General features: G+C 44.2%; 1 protein-coding gene across 2 annotated transcripts in view; it reads left to right on the top strand.

The window, feature by feature from the left end:
- LOC149308062 (LIM/homeobox protein LMX-1.2-like) overlaps positions 1-13,717 on the top strand; it is a 115,668-nt gene extending 101,951 nt beyond the window's left edge. The window contains exons 3-8 of one of the 2 annotated variants that reach the window (XM_089537004.1): positions 4,499-4,731; positions 5,112-5,290; positions 6,036-6,113; positions 7,008-7,074; positions 8,812-8,973; positions 13,257-13,717. In XM_089537004.1, coding sequence (XP_089393130.1) covers positions 4,499-4,731; positions 5,112-5,290; positions 6,036-6,113; positions 7,008-7,074; positions 8,812-8,973; positions 13,257-13,414 — 877 coding nt within the window. In that variant the 3' untranslated portion in view covers positions 13,415-13,717. The remainder of the gene's footprint in view (positions 1-4,498; positions 4,732-5,111; positions 5,291-6,035; positions 6,114-7,007; positions 7,075-8,811; positions 8,974-13,256) is intronic. The other variant, XM_089537005.1, reaches the window with a different exon arrangement.
- Positions 13,718-14,197: the final 480 nt, after the last annotated feature.

The raw sequence follows: 14,197 nt of genomic DNA, 5'->3' as shown, positions 1-14,197 counted from the left end.
ACTTCATAGCATCACCAGGGGCTGTCCCTCGGTCTCAGGGTTTGGCCAGGAAACTTCAGGATCTGAATGCTCCTGAACTGGCAACCTTATTTGGAGACCTCAAATGGCCTCTGGAATCTGGAGCAGAGCAAAGAAAGGCAACCTCAGTTGAGTCTATGGCATCATATGTATGATTCTCTGTATTTTGGCCACAATATTTGAGTCTGATTCAAGTAGAGATGTGGAATATATTAGGCTGAGCCTGCAAAGATTCTACAGGTGGGGATGGAAATAAGTTAAGGTGCCTAATTCCATCTGATGCTCCCGTTGCAACATGTTTTCTATGGCTGCAGAGACAAAAGCCACTCTGCAATCCTTGCCTCACGTACTCTTTGTCCGCTTCCAAAGTTTAGCCTGAAACTACAGTTCTTTCCCTGCCTCGCCAAAATAATTGCTGCTCATTAATCCATTAGGCTTTTTAATTGCAGCTGCTCTTGCTTTTTGGGAGTATTTTTTTCCTTTATGGATCCAGCCAGCCCCCTTGAACTTTTTGTAGTTGTTCTTGTTTTCATCTCTCTCGTTCTCTCTCTCTTGCTCTCTAATCATTTTGCAGCTCCAGAGCAGATTAAAAGAAAATTGCAGCCATAATCTGTAGCGTGCAATTGCCGCACTTGTAAAGAGTAAATGGGTGTTACGGGAAAGGGGGGTTTAAGGCCCATTTAGAATCCCAAAGGTGGAGCACAAGGAGGCAATCTGGGGGCTTGCAAATGAAGGATGGTTTTAATTCTCTTCTTGCAGAAATGATTTGATTCCTCATCAATTTTGCCATCAAAGCCCTGGGAGAGAAGGATACCACCGAATCCACTCAGAAGACACTGATGGAATGGGCCAAGCATCAATTACAGGCCCCAAAAACAAAGCAGAGGATGCATCCATTCTGCCTCATTGCCATGAGGGACTCTGGATCCTTGGGCAAAACCTATTTTAAAAAACAACAACAGCGGCAGCAACAACAATTCCCTCTTTGCTCTGTTAAAGCCAGCCTGTGAATAAGCAACTATATCCGTACATACCCTCCAGTATTATGGAGATGAATCCTGGGACACATATGGCCAAGCACCTTCAGTGTGCGGTCAAAATGACTACAGTTATTAATGAGGAGAACAAGCGTGAAGAGGCTGCAATGGTTTGCTTTTGCCTGAGCTTACTGGGAAGGGCAAGCTTCCTTTCTGCTCCTCTCATCTCCTCCCTTCTGAGTTAACTAAGTGCAAACTACTTTTGCACTTTAAACACAGTGTGCAGCAACCTAAGTGAGTTGAGCACCAAGAAAGGTGGGAGGAGAAAAGGCCGGGACATTTTGAAAGCAGGCGAAAAAGTGGAACAGCAGACGTGCGCAGAACTCAACTCAGTAGTTTTGCAAGAGCCATATTCAGATAGGGCTGCCATTATGTTACAACATACAGGCATCATTTGTTTAGCAGCAGCCAGCAGAATGACTGATGAACCTCGGCCAGATGTGCAATGGGCACTGATGTGTTTTGGGGAGCTTTTCTATGTGCATTCTATGGCTAGGAAGTTCCACAACAAAACAGGAGTTTCCAAAATCAGAACTGCTTGATACACGTTGGAGCAACTTCTGACAGTGTCTGGATACCCATCTATACAAGTCACTAGCAGGGTTTTCTTGCATTTCTGCAGCATAGCTATCCATTGTTTTTGCATTTTTGTGCAGAAAAAAACATTTTTGTTGGCATCATAAAAATCATAGAACAGTGATGGCGAACCTATGGCACGCGTGCCAGAGGTGGCACTCAGAGCCCTCTCTGTAGGCACATGTGCCATCGCCCCAGCACAGAGTTTGCCAGAGTTTGTTACTAGAAAGCCAGAGGGACATGGCACTTTGCAATTAATAAGTGGGTTTTGGGTTGCAGTTTGGGCACTCGGCTTCTAAAAGGTTCACCATCACTGTCATAGAATCATGGAGTCGGAAGAGACCACAAGGTCCATGCAGTCTCACCCCCTGCCATGCAGGAATACATAGTCAAGAAGAATTGGTTATTTTGCAGAGAAAGCAGGTTTTGCAGGGAAAGAAGACTGCACAAAGAATATTTGTTTCCTTTCTCAATGGGGGGAAATAGATCGAAATTATTCCTGATGAACTAGGCAAAGATGTATAGCTCCGTTTTCTTCTAAAGCTATTTTTTTATGGGCTAATGTATGTTTTTAAGTTTGAACAAAGGAACTGCGTGTAAGCAAATAAGATTTAAAAACCCTGGACAAGTTGCATGAGTGAGCCAAGGACAACGTAAGCCTGGTTTGTCATCATAACCTCCGCAATAGCGCCTGTCCAAAGCTTTAAATAAATTCTAGCCAACTGAATGAGCCTCAACCGGTTGAGCAAGGTTCGTCTTGACGCTCCTGTCCTGTTTAGCGAAGCCTGTGAACCGCACTTAATGTGAACAGCAAACCCGACACAGCGCAGTGGTTATCTCTCTCCTGCGCCATAAATGAGTTATAAGAAAACCATTACAATCTATTTGCCCCACAAACAGGAGGAAATTAAAGACCCGGGCGAGAGGATTGGAAAGGTAAAGGTTAGTTCGTTAGGACATTATTATAAGAGCAAACAGTGCCGAACGGTGATTTGAAGGCGGCAGAGTGCAAGTTGAATTTAAAAAGCAAGCTAACAACCTAGGAGGTAATAAATCAGCCACCCATATTAAAAATAAATAAATAAATAAATGCGCCAGATGGTTTCTGTCTTGGCATTGCAGCCATGGCCTTGTTTCCACTGTTGCCTGCGTGTGGGGCAAAGATTGCTCATACTTTACAGCTTCCTAGGAACATCCAGAACCATATCTGTATTGCAACCTCTTCCACTTGTGAAGATGTTCCTTTTGCTAATTAGTCTGGGGATGTATGCTTCCATGAGCATAGCATACATATGGCACATGGATCAAGTTAAGATTGTTTTAAAAAATACTACAAGAACTGGCCTGGCATCGTTGGGTGGAGGCAAGCACTTCAGATGGCATGTGCTGGGCAGCCGAAAAGCCAACTCTTTACCCATTTCTTCTGGGGCTATTGGGTATTTTTCTTTCTTTAGGGACAGAGGTGGTCAGAAACCTGATGGTATCTCATGCTGATATAAATTACCCTACAGATATGGGGGGGACATTTTTTTGTTCAGTCCAGCACATCAAGGTTGCAGAAGCAGAGTTTTGCGTGCAGGGTTTGTCATGCATGGCTGTGAATTGTGCGTTCATGTACATTGTACACTGAGGTGTATCAGTATGCATTGTGCATTGCGCACACAGACACACATGTCCATTGGTTGCACACTGTCGCAGTCCACTAAAGAAGTGACTTTGTGCAGCCACCACATAATTTCATGAGTGCTAATCCTCTGTGATATTGGATTGCCATGTATGGGGGGCTGGCTGGTAGATGGATATAGATATAGATATAGATTGTTGTCATGTGCCTTCAAGTCATTCCCAACTTATGGTGACCCTGAAATGAACTTATCATGATTTGGGGAGGGGGTGAGAGTGTGTGACTCACTCCAGATCACCCAGTGGTTTCCACGGCAAGCGGGGATTTGAACCCTGGACTCCAGAGTCCAATACCCTGCTAGCTCATGAGAGCAAATCTACTGGTGCCAAGAGTCCAGTTGTGCAGCAAAGAAATTGCAAGGAACTTAGAGGTACAGCAAAATGGGCTCTTAGAGGAAAGCATCATGGAATCATGTTCTAGCTGTCTTGGTGGGAGTGCATGGGAAAAGCCCATGCAAACAGATATCAAATTTAGCTCAACTACAGGGAGAGTGCTTTCATTCTTCCATTCATTCATTCTTTCTTCCTTAAAAAGAAAAAACCAGTGCCAACACATACAACAGGAAACTGACCTTGACAAGCGGCCTGACGGATATCTCTTGATCAGGACCACAGCTCATTAGGTGGCTTAGCGTATAAATACAGGGCAGTAAACCTGTTGAAGGGCTGAAATGGAAGCTGAGCAGATCACCCAGAAAGGGGTTTCCAATCCAAGCAATTAATCTGGAGTGAGAGAAGCCAAGAGTCAGATCAGACACAGACATCCCTGGTCTTCCTTTTGCTAGACTCACAGCCCATAAGAATTGCTTCACTGGACCAGGTCAATGGCTTGCTTTAAAAAACTGTGGTGTGTGGGGGGGGTTAATGCCTTAGTTTGGGCATTTTATTAGCCCCCTAGGAAACCCGGGGGGGGGGGGGCACAAAATGCCAAAATAATAATAATAATAATAATAATAATAATAATAATAATAATAATAATTTGTGCCCCCCTGGGTTTCCTGGGGGGCAATAAAATTGTTGTTGTTGTTGTTGTTGTTGTTGTTATACTCCCAATGGGCCTCCATGGTGGACCTGAAATGACTGGGTTCATCCATCCCAGAGGTCCAGCTTGAGATTCCAAGCGTTCCTTTTGGGTGATGGGTCTAATGTTTTCCTCGTCTTTCTCTCCCTCCTGTTTTTGATAGACTTTTTGCTGCCAAGTGCAGCGGATGCATGGAGAAGATTGCGCCGACGGAATTTGTGATGCGCGCCCTGGAGTGCGTGTACCACCTCAGCTGCTTCTGCTGCTGCGTCTGCGAGCGACAACTGAGGAAAGGGGATGAGTTTGTGCTGAAGGAAGGGCAGCTGCTCTGCAAGAGCGACTATGAGAAGGAGAAGGATTTGCTCAGCTCCGTCAGTCCCGATGACTCCGATTCAGGTAAGGGGAAAATGCAAAATTTGGGTACTCAGACGTATACTCCACCAGTGGTCTTGATGAATCCTAGCCAATATGTTCTTATACTGACAAGGTTAGCCCAGCAAAGTTGAGATCCTACATCAGGGTTATGTAGCAACCTGTAGATTTATGGGTTGACTGTGTTAAACACTGAGGAATTGAACATGGAGCCAAATACACAACTGAAAGTACAACCAAATGCATATTGCCATTGTCCATAACATTGCATGCGCATCCTCATTTCTGTGACCTTGAACTGAAGGTGGACATTGTGAATTGTCCTCTTCCATAACTTATGCATGCATAAGACTCCAATAGGATTACAATCTGAGTTGCTGTGCATGTTTCCAATTGCTCCGCAGTGAAAAGTGACGATGAAGATGGGGATGTCAAACCAACCAAAGGTCAAGCAAACCCGGGGAAGGGTGGCGACGACGGGAAGGATCCAAGGAGACCTAAGCGGCCACGGACGATACTCACAACACAACAGAGGAGAGCTTTCAAAGCTTCTTTTGAAGTATCTTCCAAGCCTTGTCGAAAGGTACGGGTTTTGGGTAGACATTCCTTGACGTTGCTGAAAGGTTGTCACTAACAATTCCATTATTATGTTCTCTTGAGATCTTGGCAAAATACTTTGCATTGCGTTTGCAAGGCATCAGGATCAGGTCCTGTTGTCTACACTAAAAAGATCCCAGGCTGCAGGAAAAAGAAGCAAGTAGAAACATTATAACTGATCAGAATAGATGCTAGTGGACTGGAGAAACCAATGCTCTCATTTTGTCTTGGGTTTTCTCCCATTAACTTTGGATGGATAGATTGAATCAAGGAAGTCATGACCCTGGGACTGTTTGATAAGTAAGAACCACGATGTTATATTGCCCACCTTTCATGTTTTTTCTCTTTAAGCTTAGCTGCGATTCTTACAGTAGCTGCAGCAAAAGTGGACTTGTTGCGGTGCACTTTTTTATTTGTAATGCAAATGAAACAACTTGCAGTGGCGATCCTTTTAATTGCAGTGCAAACTGTTTTGAACAGCTTGGCTTTGAATGAGCGATTGAGAGCCATTAGCTTTGCAAAACGGCTTCTCTGGCTGGAAAATTAAAACGGTTAGAACCAATTTGTTGGTATGGATTAATGCAGCTGCCTGGACTTTTGGACTCTCCAAGGCAGCCTTGGCTAAATGAGGAGCTGACATGATGAGTACCTTCATTTCAAAATTTACTACTACACCAATGGCAGTGGATTTCAGCCCTGTAACCCATTGCAACTGTTTGCCTTCCTTGCAGGTAAGGGAGACGCTAGCAGCTGAAACTGGTCTCAGCGTTCGTGTTGTCCAAGTGTGGTTTCAGAATCAAAGAGCAAAGGTAAGATTTGGGCTTGAAAAGGAAGACTGAGATGGAAAAACATAGAAATGTAACAATTGGGGATGCAATTTGGAATGGGAAACCCCAAATATACATACAGTACATATGAATGAAGGCCTGTATTCTGTATCAGCCAATTAGTTCTGTATAATTGAATATTAGCTCAGTATAATTAACTGAGGTCCAAAACACACTACAGAAATAAACCAGTTTGAGACTGCTTTAACTGCCCTGGCTCAGTGCTAAGAAATCCTGGGAATTGTAGTTTATTGTGGCACCACAGCTCTCTCTGACAGAGGTTGCTAAATGTCTCTCAAAACTACAGTTCCCAGACTCGCCTAACATTGAGCCAGGGCACTGAAAACGGTCTCAAACTGGATTATTTCTGCCATGTGTTTTGGACGTAAGTAACTTCTCCTTGCCTGTCCACCCCACCAAACCAAACTTGAATTTAAAAAGAACAATCCAAGATGCTGAACCATATCCCCAAAATGGGTTCAAAACCACAGATGGCTTTTTCAGTGGCATACCTAGTATAGTTGATACCTGTAGCAGATCATTTTTAATTCCCGCTCCTCCTCTATTCAACAGCCTTTTCAGGATAGAAAGGCAATTCTCTTTAAGACCCAGCTAGCAGAGCCACTGGATAGCCATCTGTTAGGGATGCTTTGATTGAGAGCTCCTGCATGGCAGGGGTTTGGATTGGATGGTCCTTGTGGTCTCCTCCAATTCTATGATTCTATGAATTATTTCCAGTAAAGGAAAGCCCTCTTCCTTGCTAGGATTCCTACATTTTCTAGAAACCCCTAGAGAAGTGTTTTGAGAGCGTAATGGAGAGACAAATGGCTCTGATCGTGATGCACCCATTTATTCTTGGCTTTTTTTCCTTCTCAGATGAAGAAATTGGCTCGGCGGCATCAGCAGCAGCAGGAGCAGCAGAATTCACAGCGGCTAGGTCAAGGTGAAGCCACAGTTGCCACATGGATAGGACCAATGGGGTGGATAGTTTGGGTTTCTATGTCAAGGTGACCTACCCTCTTTTTCGAGTTATGTTGCATCATCTCTGAATATTCAGAGTATTTTGGAATAATTAAAGAGTAGATCTTAACAGGCTATTAAATGCAGATGTGTCTCCAAATGTCTACTTGTTCAGCTTGGCAGCACCTCAGCAGATCTGCAGCACCCTCCTGGTGCCAGTTGCAACAAAACCCCAAGGTGTATCGTCAGTTGTTGGCTTGTGATGTGCTGCACAACCAGCCGAGTGCTGCAGATGTCATTTCCCAGTGCCCAAAATCTGGAGCCATCCAGAACCCTTTGATTGGGGCAATGCCAAGATGAAACGTCACATTTTTTGTGAGGTGGCATCCTCAGATGCAACTAAAACAACAGTGGACCACCAGCATAGTTAGGTGCAGAATTTTAGCCAGGGTGTCTTGGAAGTTTCTTCTTTATAGGATCTCCATGTCAAGGCCAATTTTATTTGGACCTAACCAAAGGAATTTGGGCCATTAATCTTTTTTTAAAAATAAAAGGCAATTGCAGGACAGTATATGGTCTTGAATTCAACATTTGTTCTGTATTATCTGATCCTACTGCAAATCATTGGGCAGGGGCAAAGTTGGCCCTTCTAAGCCCTTGCTAAAGTCAAAATATAAGCCATGTTCTAAAGTAGTTCCCAATCAGGACTCTCTGAAAAGCAGATGGGGTGAGGTGGCCCAACCAGCTAGGTCTCTTGTCATTCACTTTCCCACTTTGCTGCTCCGTCTCCATTTGCAACAGCATTGCATGCTTCTTATCAGCTTTGGCCAGGTTGGCACCCAGCATGGCGCCAGTCAGGGCTGGCACACTCTTGTGGCAGGGAGTGGACAAACATGAACCTCCGCCCCGAAAAGCTTGCAACACCTTCCCTTCATGCAGGGATGCAACACAAAAAGACTGCATATGGATGAGCCATGCTCCAGTCGTCAGACGGGCGTTGCTTCACGACAGAGTCAGCAGCTTGGGTCGTGGGAGGGGATTTCAAGGAAACAAGTAGCAACATCTCATTCCAACTTGGCAGAATTTTTTGCATTAAAACCTCCTTTCAAATAAACCTCAGATGGAAGTGAAGGACTTGTGTCTTCCTATGAAGATAGAGGAAGGTCAAGGTGATGATGATCATGATCATGTTGATTACCATCATCATCATGATTTGTAGGACACTTTCCCCCCCCCCCAAAAAAAAAAAACTCAAAGGGACTAACAATTTAAAAGAACAAAACTTGCAAAAGAAAGTATTAAAATAGAATTAAATTAATTTAATTGAGGGGGATATGCCAGCCAGGGTGGTGTAGTGGTTTGAATTTTACGACTGGAGACCAGGGTCCAATTCCCCATTCAGCCTTGAAATCCACTAGATGACCTTGGGCAAGTCACACACTCTCAACCTCAGGGGACGGCAATGGCAAACCTCCTCTGAACAAATCTTGCCAAGAAACCCCCATGATAGGGTCACGTTAGGGTTGCCATAAGTCAGAAATGGCTTGAAGGCACACAACAACAACAACAACATACTATTTGATGCTGAGGAGCATATTTGTGAACATGACCCCTTCTGGATCAGTGAGCTCTAACAAGACTAGTGACAACTCTGAAGTCTACAATTTTCAATGGTTTTACTGATTGAATCTGAGAGGAAAACGGTTGCCTTGCTTTGCAGAAGTAATGTCCAACCGGATGGAAGGGATGATGACGTCGTACACGCCACTCGCTCCACCGCAGCAACAGATTGTAGCGATGGACCAGAGCAGCTACGCCACGGACCCCTTCCAGCAAGGTCTCACCCCACCACAAATGCCAGGTGACCACATGAACCCCTATGGTAAGACTCACTGGGAACCAGCTGTGGTTACCATATCCGAGTTGGACCACCAAGCCTTCCCTCTAGGCTTGGTTGGTCCAAGGACGGAAACATCTCTTATAACCTTTAGGGCTGGTGGGGCCTGGGAGGGACTTGATTCAGATGCGTTAATGATTCCCATGTATATCTGATTTCTTTCTTATTCTTTTTTTTGGCTTGATTTGGAATCCTGTAGAAGGCGTTCCATCTTGGGACCAACAGATCTGATAGACTCAGGTCCATGTCAGTTTCCTCTTCTGTACGCCCCAATACTATTTTTCCATTAATCTGCAATAATTTCTTTTTAATTAAACTTTATTAGAATAATATTTTTAAAAAACATATATCACAAGAATGAGGGGGGGAAAACAAGAGATTAATAACAAAGAGTTAAAATTGATCACAAAGGACTGCCCATGTGCAACAGAGAAACATGTTTCATGTTCCATAACCTGCCTCTCCACATCAGGCAGAATGCCACATCAGCTGTGGTTTGGCAAGGGCCCAAACTACTCTCTTGCTTACAGGGCTCCTTAGCAAACAAACAAACAATCTCCTCATAACAACAGTGTGGTGGATTGTAACATTAAGATGCCCAATCTGTGCCCAGGAGATTATGGCAGATCTAAATCTAAAAGCCAACCAGGTCAATCTATGCAGCTAAGTCACTGTCTGATCTTTGCATTGCACAGTCTTTTCACTGAGCAACATTCTTCAAGAGGTCATCGTGATCTGTACTTGGCTAGATCAGACCAAAGATCTAGCATTTCCCCCCTGTCTTTTTGTTCTGTGTTTTTTGTTCTCAGAAATCAAAGAGCTACATTGCCACTGAACATGGGGGATAGTTTTTTACTGGCTAATACTCACTGGATTCATGATGTAAAGACAACTGTGCTAGCACCCATCCTCAGGAGAATCACAACATTGGGCATTTAGGATCTTGGTCCTGTATCAAGAGAAAGTCAGAGATATAAATGCAATGCAATACAACACATCCAAGTGTATTGCATCTCATCACTAATATTTACAAATGTGGGTCCCATTGGGGGGAAAACAGGCTTTCTTAGGTTGAGATCATATGGCTTGCCCCATTGGGTTTCCTTGGCTGAGGAGGCATTTGAAGCCTGATCTCCCAGAGTCCTAGCCCAGCCCTCCAACTATGCCCCTGTTTTAGTGTCTTCATTATTTCTTTCATACTCCCTTCTTTCTTTTGAACTTTGGTAGACCTCAGGGTTTCCTAAACATCTCATGGTTCTTTTGTTCCCCAGTTACATAAACATTCTGCACTCAACACTGTAATGTTAGCGTCTGAAAAGGAGACACGAATCTGCAACCTCACTGCCTCATTTTCTACCTGCTGCATTTCTAAACACTTTTCAAAGGCAGTCTCACATAAGCCGCGTTGCTGTAATCTTTCTCCAGCTATCTGGCAATCTAGTTCTCATGGTTGATGGCAGCCGATAGATGCATGTGCCAACCATCTATTTATTCCTTTATCAGAATGAACAATCTTCCTTTGGCGGATCAGACTAAAGTTCTGCCTTTATCTAGGCATTTGAAGCAATCGCCCCGAGGCAATGCTCAGCCTCAGCATCTAGTGCTACTTTTACACACCAAGGTCCCATTTAGAGATCATGCCTTGTGGTTCATTTGCTTACAGAGTTTTTGTCCTGTTCTTGAGCCATACAGCTTTGGAACATCAGAAACTGGACAGTTCCCATCACCATCATTGTAAGAAGGATCCTTACAATCTGAGAGGCATAACACGCAAGGAAAAAGCAAGGAGGAGGGAAGAGGAAGAAAAAAGGGAACCCAAACATCACTTAAAGATATAGTCCTTGTCATGATCTGCTGGATGGAAATAGTTTAGGGATCTGAATGGAAGAGGTGCTGCTACAATTGAGAAGGGACCAAGGATGGTTCCTTCTCAGAAAATGCAGTGGAACAGGCCTCCTTCAGATGCATCTGAGGAAGTAGACTGAAGTCTACAAACACTCATGCTGCCAACTTCTTTCTTTCAGTTCATCTCAAAGGTGCTACAAGATCTCTCCACATGCTATTGATTAGCTGGTTGTAGTTAATTAAATTAGTCTGTAACAGTACAGCTAGAGATATAGTATCAAACTTAGATGCATGCTCATTATGACAACACCCCAGCTATAACCAAAGGGAAACACCACAAATGTAAGAAGCAGTTCTTTTCTAAAGCTGATGGCTCTTGACTATCCATTCAAACCAGCATACTTTGCGTTACAACAGAGGTAGCCCACAGCAATACATGGTTGCCAGGCAAATCCATGTCCACCCCCAAACTCTTTCTGCTAAAGTTCTGGAAGTTAGAACAAAAATCTTGTTGATGTCTTAGATCAAGGTTAGATTTATGGCTAGCACTAGGGTTTGGGTTAGGGTTAGGGTTTGGGTTAAATTTTCCTAAAGAAGTGGTGGAATGGTTTTGTCTGATGCTGAATATCCACATCCAATGTGAAGTCAAAGGTTTTCTTGGAGAACACGGCTTCATAGCATGAAAAACCCACAAAAAACTATCCGCATCCAGTTCAGTTCAAAGCAGAGCTGCACAGGCAGCACCATTGCACATGAATGTGCTTTACTTATAGATACACATCCATTCAGCACAAAGGCATGATCATTCCCTAATGTCACATGCAGAGATTCATTCAAAGATATAGGATTCCTCTTGACCCATTGTGTATGGTTGCTTCTTTAAAAATGTCTTTAACTTTTCCAAAATGCAAATCACCCCTCTCAAATTGGCACTGCCCTGATAAACCAGAACTCACTTTGTGAATTTAGGATCATTGCATTTCACTGGAATAGTGCAGGGGGGGGGGGGGGGTCAGAGGCAGGAGAATTGGGAAAGCTTGCATGCCTAGAACACATTATAAAAACACATTGCTTTCTCCTCTCGCCTCACTCCAGAGACAGTCCCATTTTGTCACTGGCATGACTGGGGTTCTGCAATTCCTGGGAGCCACAGTTTCCAGTGATGGAATGCTGCATCCTCTCTGCTTTGCCAAACCACTTCCCACAGATTGTTTGTTCATGTCAGAAAAGGAGCTCTCTCTTTCTTTCTTTTTTTCAAAGAAACAAAAACCCTCTTCTTAAATGCTGCAGACTGCAATGCAAACAAGTCCTTGGCAAAAATCCATGCCTTGTCTCCCCCCCCTGACCCACCCCCACCAGTTGGCATTAAACCCATGCTCAGCTGTTAGAAGGCTTTAGAAATAGATCTTTGGAATTGATTTTCTCTTATCTTGTTTTCTTTATTGAAATGACTTGCATATTGATATTGGGTAAACCCCACTGTGATCCCTCCCCCAAAAAATCTAAAGTTGCAAATGCATAGATGGCATAGTCTTTCTTATGACCATCCCACCTTTAAAATGTTTGTGTGTATTCAATTTCACACCCAGTATTGGAGTGTTTATTTGCATCTGCACTGCAGAAATAATCCAGTTTGATACCCCTTTAACTGTCATGGCTCAATGCTATGAAATTCTAAGAATTGTAGTTTGTTGTGGCACAAGAGAAAGTAAGGCGAAAGAAAGGGAGAGAGGGCATTAGCACACTTCCCCTCATGTGCTACTTTGCTTCACGCATGGAATACTGTTGGTGCAGAGCAGGGCTGGACAACTATTAAGGGTTAGATGGCCATGTTGATCTCCTAAAGCAGTGGTTCTCAACCTTGGGTCCTCCAGATGTTTTGGATTTCAGCTCCCATGATTCCTGATGGTTCACCAAATTGGCTGGGGCTTCTGGAATCTGAAGTCCAAAACAAACAGTGGCCCAAAGATTGGGAACCACTTTGGCTTTCTCTACATAGTTTTAGGTCTAGGCTTTCTCTAGATCATTTTAGGCATTTTACCATTATAGGGATTGACTCAGACATCAAGTTCCTGTTGGAAAAAAAATCTCTCTCTGGCTCTGAAATATCTGGGATGGGGGCAAAAATGTAGCAAAACTATTCCCACATCACCAGGGTCATGGTGGGACAACTTGAGGCAGACAAAAACAGCCCTGGGACCACATGGATCCCACAAGCCATGCTTACCCCTGCCTTGGAGTAAGAAAAACGTCCAAATGCAAGACTTCCTCACCTGCATCTGAAATGCTACTGTCCAGGAAAAGCAACATCGCATGCTTTTGCTGCACGTGAGGATCAGGTTTCTTTGGAAACTCCTGTGTTCTTTCTTTGAGCTTCCCAACCTGCTAACATGTCTGCCTTTCCTTTGTTTCCCCCCTTCCAGGGAATGACTCCATTTTCCACGACATCGACAGCGATACCTCTTTAACTAGCTTGAGCGACTGTTTCCTGGCCTCCTCGGAAGTAAACTCCATGCAGGCTAGGGTAGGCAACCCTATTGACAGGCTGTACTCTATGCAGAGTTCGTATTTTGCTTCATGAAATTCAAGGAAAGCAACAAAAATAAGCAAAAAAAGGAGGGGACTCTGAAAAGGACACTGACCGTCTTGAGTAACTCTCCCCAGAACCTTGTTCCTCAGCCAAGACTCTTACAGCCATATTTTCTTCTGCTCTTCCTTCGCACTGACTTTGGGCACTGTGATGACAGGGGCATCAAACTAAGGGAGACTCTAGTAAACACACACACATACACACGCACAACTGCACACACACACACATACACCTTGTTGGAAAGTACAGAATGGCATCCCTAACCCTCAAAAACAACACTGCCACCTTTGGGCCAAGGAGTGAAGCCACGATCGAAAGGAGCGGCCACCTTCACCTCTTCAAGGATCCTCCATTTGTTGTCTTCTTGGCCACCATCATAAAGGAAGGGAGAGTTTTCAGAGAGCTTTGCCTTTGAGATCGCTTTCCAGCTAATGGAGCTTCCAACGGCCACCATTTTGGGTTCCGCCAACGTTACGAAACAAACCGGAGAGACTGGAGTGCACCCTCCTTGCTCTTTCTCACTGCGTGTTTCACCTTCAGTTGCGAACCAATGGGCCCTCAGAACCCCAAAACGTTTTCACATAGCTGCAGTTTTCAAGCCAGCATCCCCGTACTTTGTCCCATCCGTTTCCCCCTCAAAATCCGGGACCTTGCCCATTGGTTTCAATCCCTTGTACTGTATGAAACATGGTGAGGGAGGGGAGGGACGACCACCTGGGAAGCAAGAAGACTTTTGGAGAGAGAGAAAGAGAGGGGGGAAAAACAGTCATGTTA

This window comes from Sceloporus occidentalis, unplaced genomic scaffold (genome assembly GCF_023333645.1).
Source record: "Sceloporus occidentalis isolate IW3139 unplaced genomic scaffold, rSceOcc1.0.p SCAF_8, whole genome shotgun sequence".
Lineage (NCBI taxonomy): Eukaryota > Metazoa > Chordata > Lepidosauria > Squamata > Phrynosomatidae > Sceloporus > Sceloporus occidentalis.
The sequence above is the reverse complement of the archived record's forward strand: the minus strand, read 5'-3'. Positions and strand labels throughout refer to the sequence as shown.